Source organism: Equus caballus, chromosome 5, assembly GCF_041296265.1.
Source record: "Equus caballus isolate H_3958 breed thoroughbred chromosome 5, TB-T2T, whole genome shotgun sequence".
In the NCBI taxonomy this organism is placed as follows: Eukaryota; Metazoa; Chordata; class Mammalia; order Perissodactyla; family Equidae; genus Equus; species Equus caballus.
This window is the reverse complement of record NC_091688.1, coordinates 99,515,068-99,538,573: the sequence shown is the minus strand read 5'-3', so window position 1 is coordinate 99,538,573 and position 23,506 is coordinate 99,515,068. Positions and strand designations below refer to the sequence as shown.

General features: G+C 36.2%; 1 protein-coding gene across 3 annotated transcripts in view; it reads right to left on the bottom strand.

Annotated features, from left to right (window-relative positions):
• DNAI4 (dynein axonemal intermediate chain 4) overlaps positions 1-23,506 on the bottom strand; it is an 86,996-nt gene that overhangs the window by 39,893 nt on the left and 23,597 nt on the right. For all 3 annotated transcript variants that reach the window (XM_023641911.2, XM_070268872.1, XM_070268871.1), the window contains exons 5-7: positions 14,610-14,763; positions 11,745-11,884; positions 1,499-1,654 (exon numbers count right to left, since the gene is read on the bottom strand). In XM_023641911.2, the coding sequence (XP_023497679.1) occupies positions 1,499-1,654; positions 11,745-11,884; positions 14,610-14,763 (450 nt within the window). The remainder of the gene's footprint in view (positions 1-1,498; positions 1,655-11,744; positions 11,885-14,609; positions 14,764-23,506) is intronic.

Below are 23,506 nucleotides of genomic sequence, written 5' to 3'. Positions count from 1 at the left end.
TTTAAAACTGCACTCAAACAACATGAAATAAAAGTCTCACAAATGAGACTTATTTTTCTTCTAGGACCTTCCACTCACACTTTTCTTGTGGGTCAGTGGGCTTAATAACATATATCAATTTTTGAAGTCTCAATGTAATTTTCAGTCTAAGACTGAATTTTTCCTAGCAATTTTTGGTGGGAACATTTTAGCTTCTAAAAGAAAACCTACTATATGGACATTAAAACTTAAACAACAAAGAGTAATGTTTCTGTAGTGATAACTAGTAATTCCTTCTTCCCATTCATTGTTATCTGGGAAAATGAACTGGTCTTCATTATAAACAACTTTCAGTACAGCACAGCTATAGTCCACATGACTATAAATATAATTTTTAAAAACAAATAAAAGAATATAGGTGACCTATCTAAAGTTTAGATTTTCTTTTAAATATCAAACTTAAGATACAATGATAGCCCAGGTTATAAGGTGATAAGTCCTATAGCTCTAAAGTCTCCAAAGGAAATGTATTTGGTTATAAATAAAGTAATTGTTTTCTGAAAATTATCAATTCTGTTTAAATTTGATATTTCAAAATATTTACTGATTTATTATTTTTAAATATTACATTTGTCTTTGGGTCAAAATCAGTGAGAATAGAAATATTCCAGTTTAATTTACGAAAATTTGCCAAAACTTTATAAAAACTTGCCAGGTTATAGTTATTCTGAAATAAGGACAACCCCTTAAATGTAGTAATGTCACTTTATTTTAAAAAACTCAAAAGTTCAGAATAGGGAGAGTAAAATTATATAATCACAAAACAATGAGAAGTGGAACTTGACAAACTTCTTATAATTGGACTTTGTAAAAATTCTTCCACATTGCTAAGTATACTTGAAAGTTAAAATCTTGTACTGATTTTAATCATAACATTTAATCTTAAAACTTAACATACTAAAAGCTAAAGTTGTAACGCAGGATCCTCAACTTGACAGTATTGACATTTTAGCCAGATAATTCTTTGTTGTGGGGCTTTCTGGGTACCAAAGGATTTTTAGCAGTATCCTTGGCATCTATGCAAAAGATACAAAAATGTCTCCATATATTGCCAGATGTCCCCTGGGGAGGTAAAAATGCCCCCTATTAAAAGCTACTGTTAATATATTTAAAGTTGTTGCAGAGCTAACATACATTATTTTTCTTACAAATTATTTAGTCTACAGAAAGAAAGAGAGGCAGAAAATGATGGGACCCAGATGTATAAAAGAGAGCCTAAGGGCAAGTGAAGAAGCAGCAGAGAAAGAACCCTTGAAACTCCTGACGGGTATCCAAGAAAAAATAAACTTTTCAGTTCAGCATCCAAGACGATGTGAAAGAGTAACAACACTGTTCCTGAGTAAAAGATGTATTTTCATGTTCCACCAGAAATAAAATACTGTAACCTATAAAAAAGAACTGATTTAAAATGTCATGTGGAAATAGCATTTTAAAAAAGCTGAAATAAATGGAATCTGACTTTTTTCGGTAGTGCTCCCTGGCGCTCTTTGCTCCCGAGGTTTAGCAGCCACGTTTGTTCTACTACGTGAATCAGCTGCAGGCCATTTCGCGGGTAGAGAGGAGAGCTCCAAGGCATTCAAAGAGTCATACAAATCCCAAGCGGTGGACATTATGCCTAAACAAAGAGACAGAAAGATAAAATTTATTCTAAACCAAATTCTAACATTTTAGCTTATACGTAAGTAGTTGCAGCAAAATCTAAGATAAGAATATCTCCTGTTGAGGAAAAAAAAGATACTGTTGGTTTACAACAATGGCAGGAAGTGGATAAAGATGAAAAAGAAATAAATCACGAGGAGACCTTAAGAGCTCCTTAGCCATCGCACTTTTGACATCTACAGATACCTTAGTGTCTCAGTGACAACTCCACATTATCCTCCCCATCCTTCCTGATCCTGCCTCTCCCTCTCTATTCCAAGCTGGTGCAGCATAAGCTCCTCAGTGTGTCAGTGGAGGGCTGCCTTGATACGGACCTGCACAACCGTGTTATAACAAGGTTTTAACGTTCCTTTACTTATGGTTAACATATAACATGTCATATTCTACAGAACTTTTTGTTTATAATCATCGAATTCCATTTTATCAAAGTAAGATTTCCTACATATTTATGCGAAGACTGTACTTCTTGGGAAAACAATAGATTCTATTCTCAAGAAACTTGTAGAGTAGTATGGGTATTACCATCTCTTTTAAAATTTTTGTTTATCTATACTTATTTTGATGAGCAAATGTAACAATGGTCTCCAAACAAAAATTGGCAAGGTTATTTATCTCCAAATTTTTTAAAAAAGAAAAAAGCTCCCAACCCCTTTCATTGCTGATATAACAATGAAAGGCTTATATAATAATTATTTTATCATTGACTAAGTAACAACATATTCCTACATGCTATACTTACTAAACTTTCAGTTAAACTTCCATGATTTAATAAAGAATTCTTTTCCCTGAAAATCAAAACAGGATCTGGATCTAATAAATGCAACCACTTCATTGTTAGAATTTTTATTTTCATGATGTAAAATGAAGGAGCTCTGGTATTTAACAATATTTTCAATTAGTAGGAATGTTAACTCACATTTCAAAATAACATTTTCTATCTTATTGAACTTAGTAATATCTAACAAAGTCATACACAGAATATTTAGTATTTTGCTGAATTGAAAAGGGTACAATTTCCATGTTCATGAAGTAAAAGACCATAGAAAGAAATTATGTCTTTGAATATTGAATTATCTAAACTTCTTCTTCTTCCCTTACCTGAAAATTTAGTAAGTTGAGCATATAGGAACACATTGTAACATGGTCACTAATAAAATAATTGCTACATAAATAATGTTATAAATGAACAGTATAAAGCGTTAGGGTGTTAGTGTTAGTTGTTTCTAGGGGTCTGTCCCTGTGGCGCAGCGGTTAAGTTCGAACATTCCACTTCAGCAGCCCGGGGTTCGCCGCTTCGGATCCCAGGTGCGGACACAGCACCGTTTGGCAAGCCATGCTGTAGCAGGCGTCCCACATATAAAGTAGAGGAAGATGGGCATGGATGTTAGCTCAGGGCCAGTCTTCCTCAGCAAAAAGAGGATTGGCAGCAGATGTTAGCTCAAGGCAATCTTCCTCAAAAAATAAAAAAAATAAAAAAAAATAAAGTTGTTTCTTCTTTGAAGATAACACTGGTAATTTTAGTTTGGATGCCCTTGTTACATTTGTTCACTTGAATAAATTAACCTAAGAAACAGAAAAATCTTAAACCACATGCCATAATATCATGTACAAGATGGAATAATAAATAATGAATGATTGCAACTTCCCAACTGTATGCTATTATATACTACTAAAGAAACTTTATTTTAAGTAGCATCAGAAAAAAGTATTCCCAGCTATGCCTGTGCTTTGAGCATTTCTGAATCTAAAATATAACTACATAGTTTTTACAAATTTAAAAACATTGTTTCTATCTACTAGTTTAATTCAGACTATAAAAGAGTAGAAATCAGCTACATAACTTTTATGGGAAAATATTTTTACTTTTTAGCTGATTAAAAAGACATGCTTACTGTAAAAATAAATAAATAAATAAAGGTAAATATGACTTGTATTTCCATCACCCAGAGACAATAACTGCTAACACTTTGGTGTATGTCCTACCAGATATACATGAACAAATACATATGTATATTTTTTTAATAAAAACAAGCTCATATCACACACGCTTTTGTAAAAAACTTTTTGTTGTAGTATAATATACATAGAAAATAAGCTGGCTTTATGAAAAGTTGTGGGACTTAACTATATTTTCAAAAGCTAGCCAGGAATTATTGAATTTATTGAATTATCCATTTACTTGAAATGACACTTTTATCATAAATTACTATATCTATACTGTTGGATGGCTAATTTTTTCCTCACTTTCTGTGGATCTTTACAGAGGGAACTTTAGCTAAATCAACACTCCTGGCCCCTCTATAACCCTCATTCACTCATTCCCAGGAAAAGAAAAGTAACTCATCCTGTAGGAGCATCTAGGAGAAGGAACTGCAGCTCCCCCACTTCTGGATTCTTTCGTTAGGTCTGCTCACTTGCAGAAAGCTTGCATTCTGGTCTGTTCTCACCCCTACAGAGGAGCTCTGTGCTTGGCTAGCTCTGCCAATTACAGTCGGCAAGATCTATTCCGGAGGGAAGAATTAGCAAATGCACCAGCTGCAGCTTTAAGGCTACATTTTTCAATTAACTTGATCAGTAATAAACGTAATATTTTGATTTCCAAGTCTCTGATTCCTGAATTTCTTTCAATTTCATCCAAAATCAGGCAAGGAAGACATATGCTTTTTTATTGATCCATAAAAACTTAATATTTACTTGGTCTGTATCTAAGTTCTTTAGTAGAAACCGTCTTTCATTATTTTCATAAATCTTTATTGTAAAATATAAACCATTCACAGAAGAATGTGTAATATATATATGTGCAGTGTAAAGGAAGAATTAATCTCATATACTCACCAGCCAAGACAAGAAACAGAACATCCCCAGGTGCTTAGAAGCCCCCTGGACAGCCTCCTATCATAGCCCTCTTCCTTCTAGCTACCTCCAACAGAAGTACCCAGTTTTCCTAACTGTTGGATTGATCATTCTCTTGCTTTGTTTCAAGGTTTTTCTTCCTGTGGCAGATGCTGTTAGTGTCCTGCCCACACCTGCTCCAGATGACCTCTTGCTGGCCAATCTCCAACTGCCCACACCTGCATTTCTTTGTTTAGGGCCATCTTTGGCCACCAAGGCTACTTTGATGTCCACAAACTCTGATGAACAAAATCAAACAACTAAATAAATGGAGAGATATTCCATGTTCATGGATAGGAAGACTCAATATTGTCAAGATGTCAGTTCTTCCCAAATTGACCTGTAGATCAATGCAACTCCAATCAAAATCCCAGCAAGTTATTTTGTAGATACTGACAAGCTGATTCTAAAGTTTACATGGAGAGGCAAAAGACCCAGAATAGCCAACACAACATGGAAGAAGAACAAAGTTGGAGGACTGACACTACCCAACTTGAAGACTTACTCTGAAGCTATGTAATCAGGACAGTGTGACATTGGTGAAAGAATAGACACATAGAGGAGTGGGACAGAATAGAGTGGCTAGAAATAGACTCACATCAATATAGTCAAATAATCTTTGACAAAGGAGCAAATACAAAGGAGCAAAGATAGTCTTTTCAACAAATGGTACTGGAACAACAGGATATCCCCATGCAAAAAACTAATCTAGACACAGACCTTATATCCTTTACAAAAATTAACTCAAAATTGATTATAGACCTAAAAGTAAATAGCAAAAGTAGAAAACTCCTAGAAGATAACAAAGGAGAAAATCTAGATGACCTTCAGTATGGTGATGACTTTTTAGATACAACACTAAAGGCGTGATCTATGAAGCAAAAATTGATAAGCTGGACTTCATTAAAATTAAAAATGTCTGCCCTGTGAAAGGCAATGTCAAGAGAATAACAAGACAAGCCATGTACTGGAAGACAACATTTGCTAAAGATACATCCGATAAAGGACTGTTGTCCAAAATATACAAATCTCTCTTAAAATTCAACAATAAGAAAAAAAACTTTAAAAACGGGCCAAAGAGTTTAACAGACACCTCACCAAAGAAGATATACAAATGGAAAATAAGTATATGAAAATATGCTCCACATCATATGTCATCATGGATACACAAATTAAAACAATGAGATACCACTGCACACCTTTTAGAAAGGTCAAACTCAGGGACACTGACAGTACCAAATGCAGGCAAGGATGTGGAGCAACAGGAACTATCCATCATTGCTAATGGGAATGCAAAATGGTACAGCCAATTTGGAAGACAGTTTGGCTGTTTCTTACAAAACTAAAAATACTGTTACCATATGATTCAGCCATTATGCTCCTTGGTATTTAACCAAAGGAATTGAAAACATGTTTACACAAAAGCCTACACACAGATGTTTATATCAGCTTTCTTGATAACAGCCAAAACTTGGAAGCAATCAAGATGCCCTTCAGTATGTGAATGGATAAGTATATCCTGATACATACAGATGGTTAAGAGTCTGGCTAACTATGTTCTGGGAGCCTTCCACAAGGGAGGAGGGGATTTCAGAGAAGTTGCTGTGTGTAGCATTCAGTATGCACAGGGTCATTTAATCCCACTGTTTTTGGTTAAGTACACATGTCCTGAATTTTGCATGGTATTCCCCAGCAAAAGAGTCTCTATTTTGCCCTTTCCAGAGAAGAAATTTCTGACACATCCCAGGGTAGAAGAGAGGAAGTTGCTCAGAGCATGTTATCTGTACCTGACTCTTTTTTGTGACTGAACATTTCATTGTATCTATTTATACGTTTTTATCCATTCATCCCTTGACAGACATTTCAGTTTTTTCTACTTTTTGACTATGGTAACACTGCTGCTCTCAATCTGTGTGTACCTATATTTGAGTACCTGTTCTCAATTCTTTGGGATATATATCTAGGAATTGAATTGCTGGGCCATACAGCAATTCTATGCCAAATTGTTTGAAGAACTACTAAACTGTTTTCCACAACAGCTACACCATTTTAATCCCCACCAGCAGTGTATGAGGGCTCCAATTTCTCAACGTTCTTGTCAACACTTATTTTCCGGTTTTAATTATAGCCATCCTAATGGGTGAGAAGTTGTAACTTGTAGTTTTCATTTCTCTAATTATTAATGATGTTGAACAACTTCTTATGTGCTTGTTGGCCATTTGTATATACTCCATTAATTTGAGTCCTCTATCTTCTGTCAAGCCCTATGCCCATTTGGGTTGCTTCTATTTGTTTGTTTTTGGATTATAAAATTTCCTTATATATTCTGGATGCTAGACCTTTATCAGAAATAAGATTTGCAAATATTTTCTCCCATTATAAGGTTGTCCTTTCACTTTTTTGATAATGTTCTTTGATGCACAAAAGTTTTTAATTTTGATGAAACCTAACTTATCTATGTTTTCTTTTGTTTTTCATGCTTTTAGTGTCATATCTAAGAAACCATTGTCAAAGCAGAGGACGAAAATATTTACCCTTAATGATTTCTTCTAAGAGTTTTGTAGTTTTAACTCTTACATTTAGGTCATTGATCTATTTTGAGATAGTTTTTGTTTATGTCATCCAACTTTATTCTTTTGCATGTGGCCACCAAGTGTCCCAGCACCATTCATTGAAAAGTCTATTTTTTCTCCATTTAATGGTCTTGGCACCTTTTTCAAAAATCTTTTGACCCTATATGTGAGAGTTTATTTCTGGGCTCTCTATTCTAGTCTTTTGGTCTATATATCTGTCTTTATGCTAATACCACCCTGTTTGGATTACTGTAACTTTATAGCAAGTTTTCAAATCGGGAAGTGTAAGGCCTCTAATTTTGTTCTTCTTTTTCAAGATTGTTTTGGCTATTTGGGAGTCCCTTGATATTCCATATAAACTTGAGGATGATTTTTTTCTATTTCTGCAAAATATCCTCTGGGGGTTTTGATAGCGATTGTGTTGAATCTTTAGATTTCTTGAGTAGCAGTCACGTCTTAACACTATTGTCTTTCAACCCTTGATCACAGGATGTCTTTCCATTTAGTTAGGTCTCCTTTAATTTCTTTCAGCAACGTTTTGTAGTTATCAGGGTACAAGTGTTTCACCTCCTTGGTTAAATTCATTCCTAGGTATTTTATTATTTTGGATGCTATTGTAAATGCAATTATTTTCTTAATTTCCTTTTCAGATTGTTCATTGGTAGTGTATAGAAATACAACTGAATTTTGTGTGATTTTGTATTCTGCAACTTCTCTGAATTCATTTATTAGCTCTAATAACTTTTGTGTGGATTCTTAAGATTTTCTATACTTAGATCATGTCATCTACGAATAAAGATAGTTTTATTTCTTCCTTCCCAACTTGATGCATTTTATTTCTTTTCCTTGCCTAACTGCTCTGGCTAGAACTTCCAGTACAAGGTTGAATAGAAGTTGAGAAAGCAGGCATCCTTGTCTTATTTCTGATCTCATAGGGAAAACTTCCAGCTTTTCACCATTGAGTATAATGCTAACTGTGGGTTTTTCATAAATGCCCTTTATCTGGTTGAGGAAATTCTCTTCCATTCCTACTTTGTTGAGTGTTTTTATCATAAGACTGTGTTGGATTTTGTCAAATGATTTTTCTGCACCAATTGGGATGGTCATGTGTGGTTTTTTCCTTTGTTCTGTTAATGTTGTGTATTACATTGATTGGATTGTTTACCCCATTTATTTAAAATAATTACTGTTCAGGAAGGACTTCTGCCATTTTTCTATATGTCTTAGATCTTCTTTGTTTTACAATTCCTCCATTACTCCCTTCTTTTGTCTTTGCTCTCTTTTTATTTTTGGTGAGGAAGACTTGCTCTGAGCTAACAACTGTTGCCAATCTGACTCTTTTTTTTTTTTTTTGCTTGAGGAAGATTAGCCCTGAGCTGACATCTGTGCCAATTTTCCTCTATTTTGTATGTGGGTTGCTGCCACAGTGTGGCTGATGAGAAGTGTATGTCTGTGCCAGGGAACAAATCAGGAAACCTGAGTTGCCGAAGCAGAGTGTGCCAGATTTAACCGCTATGTCATGGGGCAGGACACCCTCATCTTTTTTTATAGTGTACCATTTTGATTCCTATCTCATTTTCTTTTCTGTAATTTTTAAGTTATTTTCTTGGTGGCTGCCTTGGGGATTACAACTAATTTCTTAAAATTTTAACAATCTATTTTGAATTAACGCTACTTTACTTTAATAGTATACAAAAATTGCTCCCATACGGCTCCATCCCACCCACTTTACATTGATGCTGTCACAAATTACATCTTTATGCCCATTAGCATAGATTTATAATTATCATTTTATGCATTTCTTTTAAATCATATTACAAAAAATAGGATTAACAAACCAAATTACAATCCTGGCTTTTGTATTTACTTCTGTAATTACATTTACCAGTGTTATTTCTTCATAAGTCTTCAAGCTACCGTGTAGTGTCCTTTCATTTCTGTCTGAAAGACTCCCTTTAGCATTTCCTGCAGGCTGTTCTACTAGTGCTGAATTCACTTAGCTTTTCTTTATGTGGTAATGTCACTTTCTCCTTCATAAGGATATATTTAATTTTAATTACTGAATTTAATCTCTCTTTCATAAGGATTGTTTGAAGGATACAGAATTCTTGGTTGACAGTTTTTTTCTTTCAGTGCTTTAAGTGTGTCATCCCACAGACTTCTGGCCTCCGTGGTTTCTGCTGAGAAATTGAATGTGATCTTATTGAGGATCCTCGCACGTGACAAGTCGCTTTTCTCCTTCCACTTTCGAGATTCTCTCCTTGTCATTGATTATAGTATGCCTTGGCGTGGATCTCTTTGTGTTTATCCTTCTTGGAGCTTGTTAAGCTTCTCGGATGTGCAGATTCTTGTCTTTTATCAAATTTGGGAAGTTTTTGGCCACTATTTCTCCAAATATTCTTTGTGCCCCTTTAACTCTCTCTTCTCTTCTCTTTCTGAAGTTTCCATTATGTATATGATGGTATGCTTGGTGGAGTCCCACAGGTCCTTCAGGCTCTGTTCATTTTTCTTCATTCTTTTTTCTTTCTGCTCCTCAGACTGGATCATTTTAATTGACCAATCTTTAAGAATTGCTGACTCTTTATTCTGCCTGCTCAGATCTGCCATTGAAAACTCTAGTGAGTTTTTCCATTTCAGTTATTGTACTTTTAATTTCCAGAATTTAAGTTTGGTTCCTTGTTATAATTTCTGTCTCTTTATTGATCTTCTTTACATCATTCTCCTGGTTTCCTTTAGTTCTTTGTCTACAGTTTCCTTTAGCTTTATGAGCATATTTAATACAATCCATCCAAAGTCTTTGTCTAGTCAGTCCAATGTCTGTACTTCCTCAGGGATTTCTGTTAATTTCTTCCTTGAATGGGCTATACTTTCTTGTTTCTTTGTATCCTTTGTAATTTTTTTTTGTTGAAACTGAACATTTTGAATATCATAATGTGGTAACTCTGGAAATCAGATTTTTCCCACTCCTCAGGGTTTGGTTTTGTAGTTTGCTGTGAGTGACAGTTGTTTGTTTGCTTAGTGATGTTTCTAAACTATTTTCATAAAGTCTGTAATCTTTGGCATGTATCATCTCAGAAGTGTTTGTTTCTTAGATTTTGATCAGCTAGTGTCCTGACAGAGATTTCCTTGAACACCTGGAATTCTTTCTCCTCCAAAAGAGGGGGCAAGGGGAGAAGAAAAGAACAAAGAAACAAAGAAAAGGGGAAAAAGCCCTCTCCCAGTGTTTGCAGATTGAGTCTATGTTGGGGAATTCCTTCAATGCTCAGCCAGGCTGTTTACAACTATGTCTCAGCCTTCACTTCCTGCTTGTACTAAGCCTAGAGATCAGACAGAGGTGAAATTTTAGAATTTTTTCAGGTCTTTTGTGAGCATGCATCCTGCCCTAGGCATGCACATGACTTTCTAAATCCCCCCTTATACACAAGTCTTTTTCAATACCTTAATGTCCCCAAGAAACTCTCTCCCCAGGTTTTTCTCCCAGGCTTTCAGTGTATCTCTGGTTTGACTCAATTGGATTCTCTTGCCTCAGGTAGAAGTGAGTTGTTCATTTGCTTTACAGTGTTTTTGAAGAATGCAGAATGCACAGCTGCTTTACCACCTGAAAGAGTTCTGAGTTAGGCAAAAAAAAAAAAACTAGTGCCTTGTATCAGTCCTTCAGGTAGTCCCCAGACATGCTAAAACAGACAAACCAAATTCTTTGGGAATAAGATCTACTCTGCTTCCTCAGGAACCAGGGGCCAGGTTCCCACACCAGGAAGGCAGGCTGCCATCTTTAAGACCACCACCACACTGGGGAGGGGAGTGGGGCAAGAGCAAGGAAAGATGCAGCAAACCTCTCCTACTAATTATGAGTCGCCTTTTTCTTGATTTAGCACTTGCTAAGAAGTCTGTCTATTTTCATCTTCTTAAAGAACTAGCTTATAGTTTTGTTGAGTAAAAAAGGCCATTAAGGTTACCACCTTTCTTCCAATTACCCTTTTGGCCCCACCTCACAGATTTTTGGCTATGCAGTGTTCCTGGGGTTGTTAATTTGTAAACATCGAAGAATAGTAAGTATAGCAGTTAAGAGAATCAGACTGTCTGGGGTATCATCATCTGCCACACTAGCTGAGTGAACTTGGGCACTGTTTCTTCCTCTATCAAATGAGGAATGATAATAATAATACCTACCTCATAGGGTTGTTGTGAGAATTAAACCAGTTAATATATGTGAAAGGCCTAGAATCGTGTTTGGCACATTTTAAATGTTATTAGTCGTGGTTGATAGTCTCTGTGATGGCTAAACAATTGGTTTTTATAAATCCTTCATAAACGTGTGAAGAGTACAAAGTTCTATGATATAGTTTGTATAAAAATCAAGATTGATAATTATGTTACTCAAATCTTGTATATCTGTGTTTATTACTTGTTATTTGTCAAATTCTGAAAGCTGTAGATCACAGTACCCAGCTACTGCTGTGATTTGGCCCAATTATTTCTATTCTTGCTTTATATATTTCAACATTAATTTGTTAATTGACAGACTCAAAAAACATATATTACAATATGGTAGTTTATCAGGCAGGATAAAACATAAATTACCTTTGTCTTCCTTTATGATTCTGTCACATTGAACATCTTTATTCTTTGGTGCTCCGTTAATAGTCTGCATCATCCTTTCAACATATAAGTCATTGCCTAATCTATTTCTACAAAGGATCTCATAATTCTTGTTTCTCTGGCTAGAAAAAATAAAATATATTCAATTCATTAATAAAAATTGATTATTACCACACATAACATCTCTTTATGTTACACTTTTTCTTAAAATTACCTTCTTTAATGTGGATTGCTCCAAAATGTGAAGTGAGAGTTCAAAAAACCTCCTAGGGAAAGACTGCATTAAACTCTTACACCATCCTCCCAGCATCCCTACCTTCAGTGCCCACCAGTATATTTAGCGCTATCTCCACATAGGTTTTATGAACTTTGATATAGGTACTTAAAACTATAAATTTCTCTCAAAGTACTACTTTTGTGTCATCCTGTAAATATGTATTATTTTCATAATTGTTAAGTTCTGAGTATTTCTTAAATTTCCATTATGATTTCTTCTTTGGTTCAAGAGGAGTTTGGAAATGTGCTTTTTAACTTCCAAATGTGTATGTGAACGTGTGTCTATGTTTTAGTTGAGATTTATGTTATTAATTGTTTACTTCATTCCACTGTGGTTAGAGAATTTGGTTTGTATGATACCACTTCTTTGAAATTTTTGAAACCTTGCCTCATCCTTGCCTTGTGCATGGATGGTTTTTAAAAATATTCCAGGTGTTCTTGAAAAGAGCATGTGTTCTCTCCTTGTTCAGTGCAGTGTTCTACATGTGACCATTAAATTACATTTTGGGTTCAAATTTTCTATATCTGTACTAATTTTTTATCTGGTTGGCCTATCAATAATTAAGAGAGGTTTAAATCTCCTACTTTAATAGGATACTTACCAAGTTTCCAATTTTTCCTTCATATATCGTGAGGCTATTTTATTAGGAATAGTCAAGTTTATAATTATCATACCTTCCTATCATTATGAGCTGACCTTCTTCATCCCTAATAACACTGTCGGTTTAATTGTTTCTCTGTCGATAATATGTTCCTTCTTTCTTTTTTTGTTCTGTTTTTAAAATCTTCTTTTAAAATTTGGTACTCTGAAGTATCAATACAATGCACTGAGTCCCTTCTTTTTCTGTGGATTTCTTTTCATTTATTCCTACTTCAGTTGGAGTGGCATCTTTCAATAGTTTGGGAGAGTCTTTAACCACTGTCTTCGAACAGTACCTCTCCTCCATTCTTTCTATTCTGCTCTTCTAGAACTGATTAGATATATGTTAGACCTATATTCTACTGTCAATATCCTTTTAAATTTCTCTTTCTTACTTTATATCCCATTTTTGTCTCCAAGGTTTATGATGTATAGTTTATCCAGATCAATGTTTCAATTTATTAAATCTCTATTCAATTATGTCTTGTTTAAATTTAATGTTTACTTTTTAACTTCAATAAGTATACAAATATACTTTATTTTAAAGTCCTTTTTAGATGTTTTTCCAAATATGAGTCATCATTTTGATAGTTTATTAATGTTAATGATGTTTTCACTCTATCTTTTATTTAAATGTTCAACATATATTTTATATTCTTTATCTGAGAATATCATTACCCATAGTCTTCAGGGTCTAGACCTAGTGTTTGGTATTTCTTTTCGTTCTCATTCATAATGACTTGTTTCTTGGCTGGTTTGGTGTATTTTTTCCAAACTCAATCTGAGGGAATCTTAAGAGCCTAGATGGGATGTGCTTTTCTCCAGAGAAGGTTTGTGTTTGCTTATCACAGTAGGTAGGAGATTCTACTGACCTGGGACCACTTGAGAGAACTGAGCCTTTGAAGGGTCTTGGCTTCATCCAAGGATCTCCTTCAGCTCTCTCAATTTGTGGGGGCCCAAGGTTACCGAGGGGCTCTAGCCCCACCTGCTAATTTTAACATTTGCTTCCAGCATCTCTCTCTCCCGTTTCATATCACTGCTCTATCCCTTTGTTATTTTTTTCTTTCCTGTTTTTGGTCCTAGGAGCTTTCTCTTTATGTCTTATGAGTTCTTAAAAGTATTATTCAGGATCTAATTGTACTATATCTTATAGTCCAAACAATTCTACAATATTTTATATGTGGGGAAGAATAATACTGTAAAAATTATTTTAGTGACGGATTTTTTAGTACTATGAATCATATTCAAATTATATTTGAAGCTAAATAATCTGAATAACTATATTAATATGTATTTATAGTACCATATTAATTTTAGACAGAGCAGACTTCAGAGCAAGGAAAACTATCTGAGATAAAGAGAGGCATTACATAATGATAACGATGCTAGTTTGCCAAAAAGACATAACAGTTCTTAATGTGTATGCACTTAACAAAAGAGCTTCAAAATACATAAGGCAAAAACTAATGATCTATTTATATTCACTAATAGAGAGAAATGGAAAATCTGCTCTAATATAGTAAGTTCGGTTTATTTCCCTATAACATATTTTCCCTTCCTAAGTTTTGCATATAAAAATGTCAGTCCTTTCCTTTTAAATTGAAAAGAATTTATACATGCATAAAAGAAAAAATAAAACCCATTAAGATTTGGAAGCTTCCTTTCTTTCTTTTATTATTTGACTTAGTGGTTCACCTACTTTTTAAAGAGTATGGTAAAGCTATGAGTTCTTCCTCTAGAAAAAAGTACACACAACATAAACACTTTGCATATAATTTCATGGGGCACATATATAACTTTATACACAGTTTCTCCAGACACGTACACCACCAGTGTATATCCAGGAATCCTGAAGAACAGAATCAAGGAGAAGAACTTCTGATTTAGGATGTAAACTGCAGAAGCAATGGAGACAACTGAACCATACACACCTTACTTTCTCAGCTTCCTCAGATTCCACAGAGAGCATGACTGTTGGTAGGTCAAAAAGTCTCAGTGTTTCTGTCTCTGTGAGTATTATCTCTATAGTCTTCTCCAGGTCTTCTTTTAAAATTTTCCCAGGTATTGTCCTCAAAACTCGTAAATCTAAAACATATGACTTAATAAAAATCACTTACCAATTGCTATTTTTAATTTTCATTTCACCAAAATATCATAAGGGGTTATACAGTGCAGGTGGCTTTACACGGTCAAGGACCAGGCTGTGTCGTGAGACGTAGTCTGCTCAATCCCTCTGAAGCCAAACTGGATCTCACAGCCCATAAACAGTCTTGGCTGCTGATATTCCAAGCCTAGACCAGCTTCACACTTGTAGTCACGACCCTAAGGGCATCCCATTACATCTACCCCATAATATCAACAGGGAGACTGGGGTGAGCGATTGTTGATAACAATCAAGAAGATGGGCAAGTGTACTTTGGGAACATAGGATGCAACCCTTTCTTGAGCCCTGAACTCAATTTCTAGTCTGCATCTACAACAACCTTTTATTCTTTGTTTGGCCTTTTTATTAGTTGCCTTTTGATTTCGATTATAGCCTACCTTTAATCATCTTCACCAGGAGCTAAAAAGACTCTCCAGTGGAAGTTCTGGTTCAATCTAAGAAGAAAATAAGCTCAATACCCATGCGAACAATTCTTTGAAAAGAGTTAGCTGCGAGCCTTTAGGCCAGTCCGAGGCCCACAGTCCTTGGGAAACTTCACTGAGGACAGAGTTTCAGGGCTGGGGGTGCTGGGACTTGGTTGCGTGGGTAATAAAGAGCCAGGAAAAGGCACAAAGGTCAGAGCTTTCTGTTAAAAATAGGGTGTGAGGCAGGGATTGGTGGGGCTTTGGAATGGGGATAGCTTTAGGAAAACAAGACTTACAAGGACACACTTTCCAGAGACCAGACTCAGTCTCCGCTTAAGAAGGCCCAAAGCCGGAGAAAAACGCCCTCCTTACAACCGGAAACAATACAGGCCCCTAACTCCACAAACCAGTCAGCCGAATAAGCTATAGAATACTTGTCTAAGATACTTGTCATATATATTAAATATAATAAAAACGTATGAAAATGTTTGTGATAAAATGTTAAATGACAGAACAGAAGGTACAGTACGGTATGACAATGTAAAATACTCATGCATATGGACAGGGTCAGGAAACACAAAATTTAAAATTGCTAGTCTTTTATAGTATTGGATGATTCTTTTTAAAAATACTTTTTAATTTTTATTATTAATGCAATAAAATATAAGAAAGAGATGTTTTATACAGGTAAATCTGGCTAAAATAGATACAGGATAAGTGAAAAAGTACATGAATTATCCAAATGGACACAACTTGAGGTATATCTAGTCCTGTCAGTCCATTGTATCAATGAAGAAAAGGAGAAACAGAGAGGCTAAGCAAGAAGTCTAAGCCTGCACAGGAATACTGGCAGTTTCGAGACTAGAAATATAGGCTCTTGATTCTCTAAATTTTCTTTCTTTTAGACCACCAGATCTTCATTTATGATTTACTTAAATATACTTCAAAGTAGCACTATGGCACAGATAGTCTAATGATAAAAACAAGTGATCTTATATTCAATGTATCAATGTATAGAACCTAATATTGTAACATCTCAGTTACGGCTACAGAAAATCATAGTCTAGTTAATCTTCTACTTAACAGCAGAGGAACTACCATTCATAGACAAAGCCCTAGGATGGCAAATAGGAGTTTTTCCTGGATCTCTGTATTTATCATTACCTGAATGTTGCTTGAATTTGATGTATATTGAGAAACGGCCTCACACTCCACTATATACCTTCAGAATCTATTTCATGGATCAGATCCCCTAACTCTAAACTGGCCTTACAACCACACCTTGACTACATATCCCTTTCCATCTGGAAAAGCATCACAAATTTATATCTGCTTTGCCTGCTCCTATTTACCACCAGCAATGGCGAGAACACCTTTTCTCCACTCCTGATGGTTCTTCCAGAAGGAGGGAGCCCTAGCAGACAGTCTTGGCTCTTCTTCACACCTTGACTCATGATGCCCTTGGAAAGGGTTGGAGTAGACCTGAGGTGGTCTAGATCCTTTAATGGATGGGTGGGTAAGTCTGTCAAATCTGGGAGTTTAACAGTAGGCTTTTATTCACATGTCACATTTGGGCTCCAATCTACCATATTTACCCTTACTATATTTTTCGGTTAATTCAGAACTGTATGGGAAAAGCGCTACCTTCGAGATTCCAGTAGCCAGCAATCTAGGAAGGCTTCCTTGGGCCCTACTTAAGCCAAAATTGGTGTAATACAATTGCAATACAATTGAGTCACAGAAGCATTTTATTCTCACCCCTCCTCATAAATGGGTTGTATACAAATCAAGATACTTTCTTTATGAGTTCACGTACAACATATCTATTACTTATTTATTTGTTCACTGAGACTTTCCAGAGACCATCTGTGTGTAAGATGCTGTTTGGCCCCTACCTTGCAATTAAAACCACAAGCTTTTCTAACCATAATCCTCCTTTTGGCTATACAGTAAAGCAATGGTTCTCAAACTTTAGCATGCATCAGAATCACCTGGAGGGCTTATTAAAGTAGAGATTGCATGGAACTTGCCCTTAGGTATTTTTAAAAACATGTAATAAACTTTTTGTTTTACAATAGTTTTACATATACTGAAAATCTGAAGAATTTTACAAAGAGTTCCTGTATAGCCTCTACCCAGTTTCCCCTATTGTTAACATTACTATGGCACATTTATCACAACTAATAAACCAATATTGACACTTTCTTATTATCAAAAGCCGATATTGTATCCCAATTTCCTTACTTTTTAACTAATGTCCTTTTCCTTTTCCAGGATCTCATCCAAGATACATTACACTTAGTCATAATGTCTCCTTAGGTTTCTCTAGACTGTGACATTTTCTGGGACTTCCCTGTTTTTGATGACCTTGAGTTTTGAGAAGTACTGGTCATGTATTTGGAGAATATCCTTCAGTTCAGGTTTGTCTGATGGTAGACAGGGGTTATGGGTTCTGGGAGGAAGACTACAGAGGTCAAGTGTCATTCTCATCATATCACACCAAGGATACATGCTGTCAATGTGACTTACCACTGATGATATGAACCCTGACCTGAGGCAGAGCTTGTCAGGTTTCTCTGCTCTAAAGTTACTCTTCCGCCTCCCCCTCTATATCCCGTACTCTTTAGAAGGAACTCAACATGCAAAGCCAACGCTTAAATGGGATGGGGAGTTAACATCCACCTTTTTGAGGGAGGAATATTTATAAAAATTATTGGGAATTCTTTCTTACGGAGATTTGTCTTTTCTTCCCCCATTTATTTATTTATTCAATCATTTATTTATATCAGTATGGACTCATGGGATTTACTTCATACTTTGGATTATAATCCAGTATTACAATATTTATTTTGTTGTAGAAATTATTCCACCTTTGACCATTGGGAGCTCTCTCTGTTGGCTGCTGTTTCACACACTCCCAACATTCACACACTCCCACCATGTTTTGTTTGGTTATTATGTCTTAACACTTTTTTACGTTCTGACTCATGTTAGATATTGCCTGCTCCAGCCATAGAATGAGTCATTTATCCAAAGATCTCTGGTTCCTTGTATTGGAGAATAGTATTGGGAACCAAGTTCAGGGCACTGGGTATGCTTGTTGCTCCTGGAATGTCATTCTTTCTAGGCCTGTCTAGGAATGTCTGTTTCAGCAGACAAACCTAGGAATTATTTGCATCTATACTAACCCATGTGTGTGTGTATATATATAATATACAACATATTTATGTATATTCGTCTGCATCTACATTAACCTAAACTTGGATTCATATTAATGTCTCTGATTCTCATCCAGTACCACATGGATAATTCTAACCTTCCCCCCTTGTCTGGCTGTAATTTCCCGCTCCAATGGCAGTGTGAAATCTGATCACCATCCCCTGCCTTTCATTGATTTGTGTGTTCAATCCTAGAATGAATGTACAATGGTTCAGAATTGATCATCCTTACCCCCACGGAGAATAACTCTATCAACTAACCACCATACAGTGGTTATGCACAGTTCCATGTTTGAAATTTCATGGTCTCTACTCAGTTTCAACATTATTTAGAACTACACTTCTCCCTACTCTTTGAGTGAGGGTATATCATACATTTGTAAAGCTGTTAGATTGTTATGTCACAGTCTGTATTCCACTCAAGGGTTCTCCAATCTTTTAATTGTGCTTTTTTTTTAAATGCAGATATATTAAGGTTCACTTTTTGTGATGTAAGATTCTACGGATCTTTATAAATGTGTAGTGTCATCTATCCACCACTCTAGTATCATACGGAATAGTTTTACCGTCCTAAAAAACCCACTGTGCTTCACCTGTTAAGCTCCCCACCTTTTCCAAGCCCCTGACAACCACTGATGGATTTTCTATTTCTCTACTTTTGCATTTTCCAGAATATCATATAAATGGAATCATACAATGCTACATACTAGCCTTTTCAGACTGGATTATTTGACTTGGCAATAAGTACCTAAGATTCATCCATGTTGTGTGGGATTTGTAGCTCATTTCTCTTTATTGCTGAATAATATTCCACTGTATAGGTGTAGCACTGTTCACTTATCCATTCACCTACTGAAGGACACCTTGGTTGATTCCAATTTTTTGTGATTGTGATTAAGCTGCTAGGAACATTTGAGTGGGGGTTTTGTGTAGATATAAGTTTTCAGATCGGTTGAATAAATACTTAGGAGTGGAGCTGCTGGATTCTATAGTAATACTATATCTAGCTTTATACAAAACGTCCAAATTGTCTTTCAAATTTGTTGCGCCATTTGCATTCCTATCAGCAATGACTGAGAGTTCCTATTGCTCCATATCTTTGCCACCAATCAGTATTGTCAGTTTTTTGGATTTTAGCCATTTTAATGGATGTGTAGTGATATCTCATTGTTTGAACTTGCAATTCCCTAATAACAAACGAAGATGAGTATCTTTACATAGGCTTATTTGCCATATGCATATCTTTTTTTTTTCTGCTTTATCCCACCAAATCCCCCCGGTACATAGTTGTATATCTTAGTTGCAGGTCCTTCTAGTTGTAGAACATGGGACACCACCTCAGTGTGGCCTGATGAGTGGTGCCATGTCCTCGCCCAGGATCCAAACCAGAGAAACCCTGGGCTGCCATAGTGGAGCATGTGAACTTAACCATTTGGCCATTGGGGCCAGCCCCCAAATATTTCTTCTATTCCATTCTCTTCTACTTTGATGTTCCAATTACACATTACATCTTTTGACATTGTCCCACAGTTTTTGGACGGCTATTTTGTCTTTTTCATTCTTTTCTCTCTTTGCATTTTAGGAAGTTTCTATTGACCTGGCTTAAAATTAACTGATTCTTTCCTCAGCCCTGTCAAGTCTACCAATGAGCCTATCAAAGATAGTCTTCAATTCTGTTACCGTGTTTTTTATTTCTAGCATTTCCTTTTGATTATTTTTTATTAATTTTCATCTGTCTGCTGACATCACATACCTTGCACATTGTATACTTTTTCCATTAGAGCTCTTAACATATTAATCATAATTATTTTAAATTCTCTGCCCAATAATTTCAAAACCAGTGTCACAGCTGAGTCTGGGTTTGATGACTTGATCTCTTCAAAGTATATTTTTCCTTGCCCTTTAGCACCTATGACTTGTTGAAAGTCAGACATGTTGAATCAGGTAACAGGTACTGAGATAAACAAGAGTTTAGCATAAGAATCTGTGTTAACCAGGCTAGGAGTCTGGCTATACTTAATGTCTGCTTTAGCTATAGGTATGAGGGGCTTCAAATTCCTCAAGAGTCCTTGTCTTTCTGTATCCACCCTTGGCTTTGGGGCTTTTCTTTGTACTGTTCCTTAGCAGAAGCCTGTGCTGTCCATCTTGCAGCTGTACATCGTGGAGGCTTGATGGTGTGGAGATAAGGTGTGTAGAAGGGAAGGATTCTATAATCTGATCAAATCTCAGTCTTTTAGTGGACACGTGTCTTGGAGTTGTAGTATTTACAAGTGTTTCTGACCCTACTCCAAGGGTATAGCTTTCTTCCCCCTGTCACCTGTTCCCTTCCCTGGCTGCAGCATTCTCAATCCAATTCCTTAAGGCCCCATTCTGTGTTCTTTTTGTTCCGTTAGGTAACGAAGGAATTCTGGTGCCCCAGGAGTTTTTTACTCTCCTAGTAGTAAGCACTCAGCCTCCAGACATTCATGAAAATAGTCATTTACATGTTCCCCAGCTTATGGTAACCAACTCTCAAGAGTTCTATTTCCCTGGACTGCCTGTCTCTCGAGACTTTGGAGCGGCAGTATGCCTGTCTCCTCATTCTCTGACGGGTCCAAGAAAAATTACTAATTTTCACTTTCTCCAACTTTGTCTTATAAGACAGCAGCAGTGACTTTTAAGCTCTCTACATGTTGGAGTGAAACTGGAAGTCCACCACTAGAGTTTTTGACTCAGTAGATCTTCATGGGGGTGGGTGGTCCTGTAATTTGTATTTCTAACAAATTCCTATGTGATGCTGATACACTGGTCTGGAAACCAAACTCTGAGAACCACTGCTGTAAAGAAGAGGTTGACCACACATTTCTTATCACACAGAAAGCTTTTAAAAATCTTGATGTTCAGGCATCATCTAATAATAATTAAATCAAAACTTTGGACATGTGACCTAGGTATCAGCATTTTTAATGCTAATTTAGAAAATTGTGACCATTAGAATCACGTGGGAATTTTTAAATATGTTTATATCCAGAAGTGTGTTAGAGCAGGCTTACACCAGCTTGCAAGAGCTGAATTATCAAATTATCAAGAATTTTATGAGCTAATTTTCAAAGTCATTATTCAAAATTAAATTATATAAACTTACTATTAAAAAAATCATGTTAAACACAAAGATAATAATTACTTAAGACTCATCACTTCCTGTCATTAAACTTTACTATTATCTAAATTCTTGCTATTATTTATATCTACTGTATCTGTATGTTGAAAATACTACTAATAACGTGCTGCTGAGCATCTCTTCCCAACTTCCCATTCAGAAATTCCATGTTGGTAGCTTGGAATGTGCTGTGGTGAAAGCATTTATACCATAGAAATTGGCGAATACCTAAATCAGGGCTCCTCCTACCTCAGAGCAGGTAGTTTTACACTTATTATCACACTACTATTTATGCGCAACCCCCCACTCCCAGATATTCTGATTCAATTAGCCTAGAATGAGACTTGAGCATGGCAATTTTTTAGAAGTATACTAGATGATGTTAATGTACATTCAAGATTGAGAAACACTGCTCTAGTCTGAAAGAGCAGCCAGGGGGTAGAAGTAGATTGTTGAGGTGGGATTCACTTTAGAGGCTGACTTTGTAGTTGGAATTCACCAGCACTTGACCAAGATGATATAAACATCTATATTACTCTTCAAGGCTTCTGGAGGTGAAGTTGTGTTACTGCTATTTGTTTGTTGTTTTCGATGTAGACAAGTAGAGAAAAGTCTCAAGGCAAATCATTACATAAAGATTTTAGTCTTTATATTAAAGAGCAATGCAAATCCATCCAAGCTTTTTTAAGCAGGGGAGAATGTGATTAAATTGTGTCTTTATTTTTTTTATTTTCATTTTTTTTGTGAGGAAGATTGGCCCTGAGCTACCATCTGTTCCCAATCCTCCTCTTTTTGCTTGAGGAAGATTGCCACTGAGCTAATATCTGTGCCAATCTTCCACTATTTCATGTGGGATGCCACCACAGCATGGCTTGACGAGTGGTGCTAGGTCCATGCTCAGGATCCAAATCTGCTAACCCTGGGCCACCAAACCTGGAGCACGCGAACTTAACCACTATGCCATGGGGCCAGCACTCTAGATCGTGTCTTTAAAAAGGTCATTCTGGATACAGTTTGGAACAAATTGAGGATAGAGAGCTGGGAGAGGTTATGACAATAACCTAGTCCTCTTTGTCTGCCTCTGAGAGGACGAGCTTCTCTCCTGCAACAGACACTGCTGATTGCCTAAGTGTTCATTGCTAAGCCTTTCTCCCCTCCTTTGCTTCTTTCCATTAATAGAGGCTGGGAAATCAAGTATTTAGTTTTCCCAGCTAGGGGTGGCCATGTGACACAGTTCTGGCCCATGAGATAAAAGCACAAATATACAGGAAGAAGGAACACTTCTGGGAAAGCTTTACTGTCCTGATAAATGAGGGAGATGTGACTGATTCTTTTCTTCTTTCCTGCCTTTTCTCCTTCTTTCTGCCTTTAATGTGGATATAATTCCCAGAGCTGGGGCAGATATTTTGAGATCATGAGACAAGAAGCAAGAAGAAAAGGCTTAAGGAAAGAGAATAGCAGAGCTGCCAAACCAGAGGTTGACATAATTAAGCTACAAAATCAAAGGCAAAAGCTACCTACCTTTTAACTTCTTTTTTTTCCTTTGTGAGGAAGATTGGCCCTGAGCTAACATCTGTTGCCAATCTTCCTCTATTTTGTATGTAGGACGCTGCCACAGCATGGCTTGATGAGCAGTGTGTAGGTCCACACCCACCAGGGATCCGAACCCATGAACCCCAGGCCACTGAAGGGAAGTGCATAAACTTAACCACTATGCCACTGAGCTGGCCCATCTCTTCACTTCCTTTAATGTGAGAAAAATGTCTCTACTTGTTCAGGCTAACGGTAGTTGGGTATTCTGTTACTTGTTGTCAGAAGCATTTCTGTTACACCAAAAAGAAGGGTCCATCAAGCACTTTTGCAACCTTATCACTATTTTCACTAATCCTTTATTATCATCTTA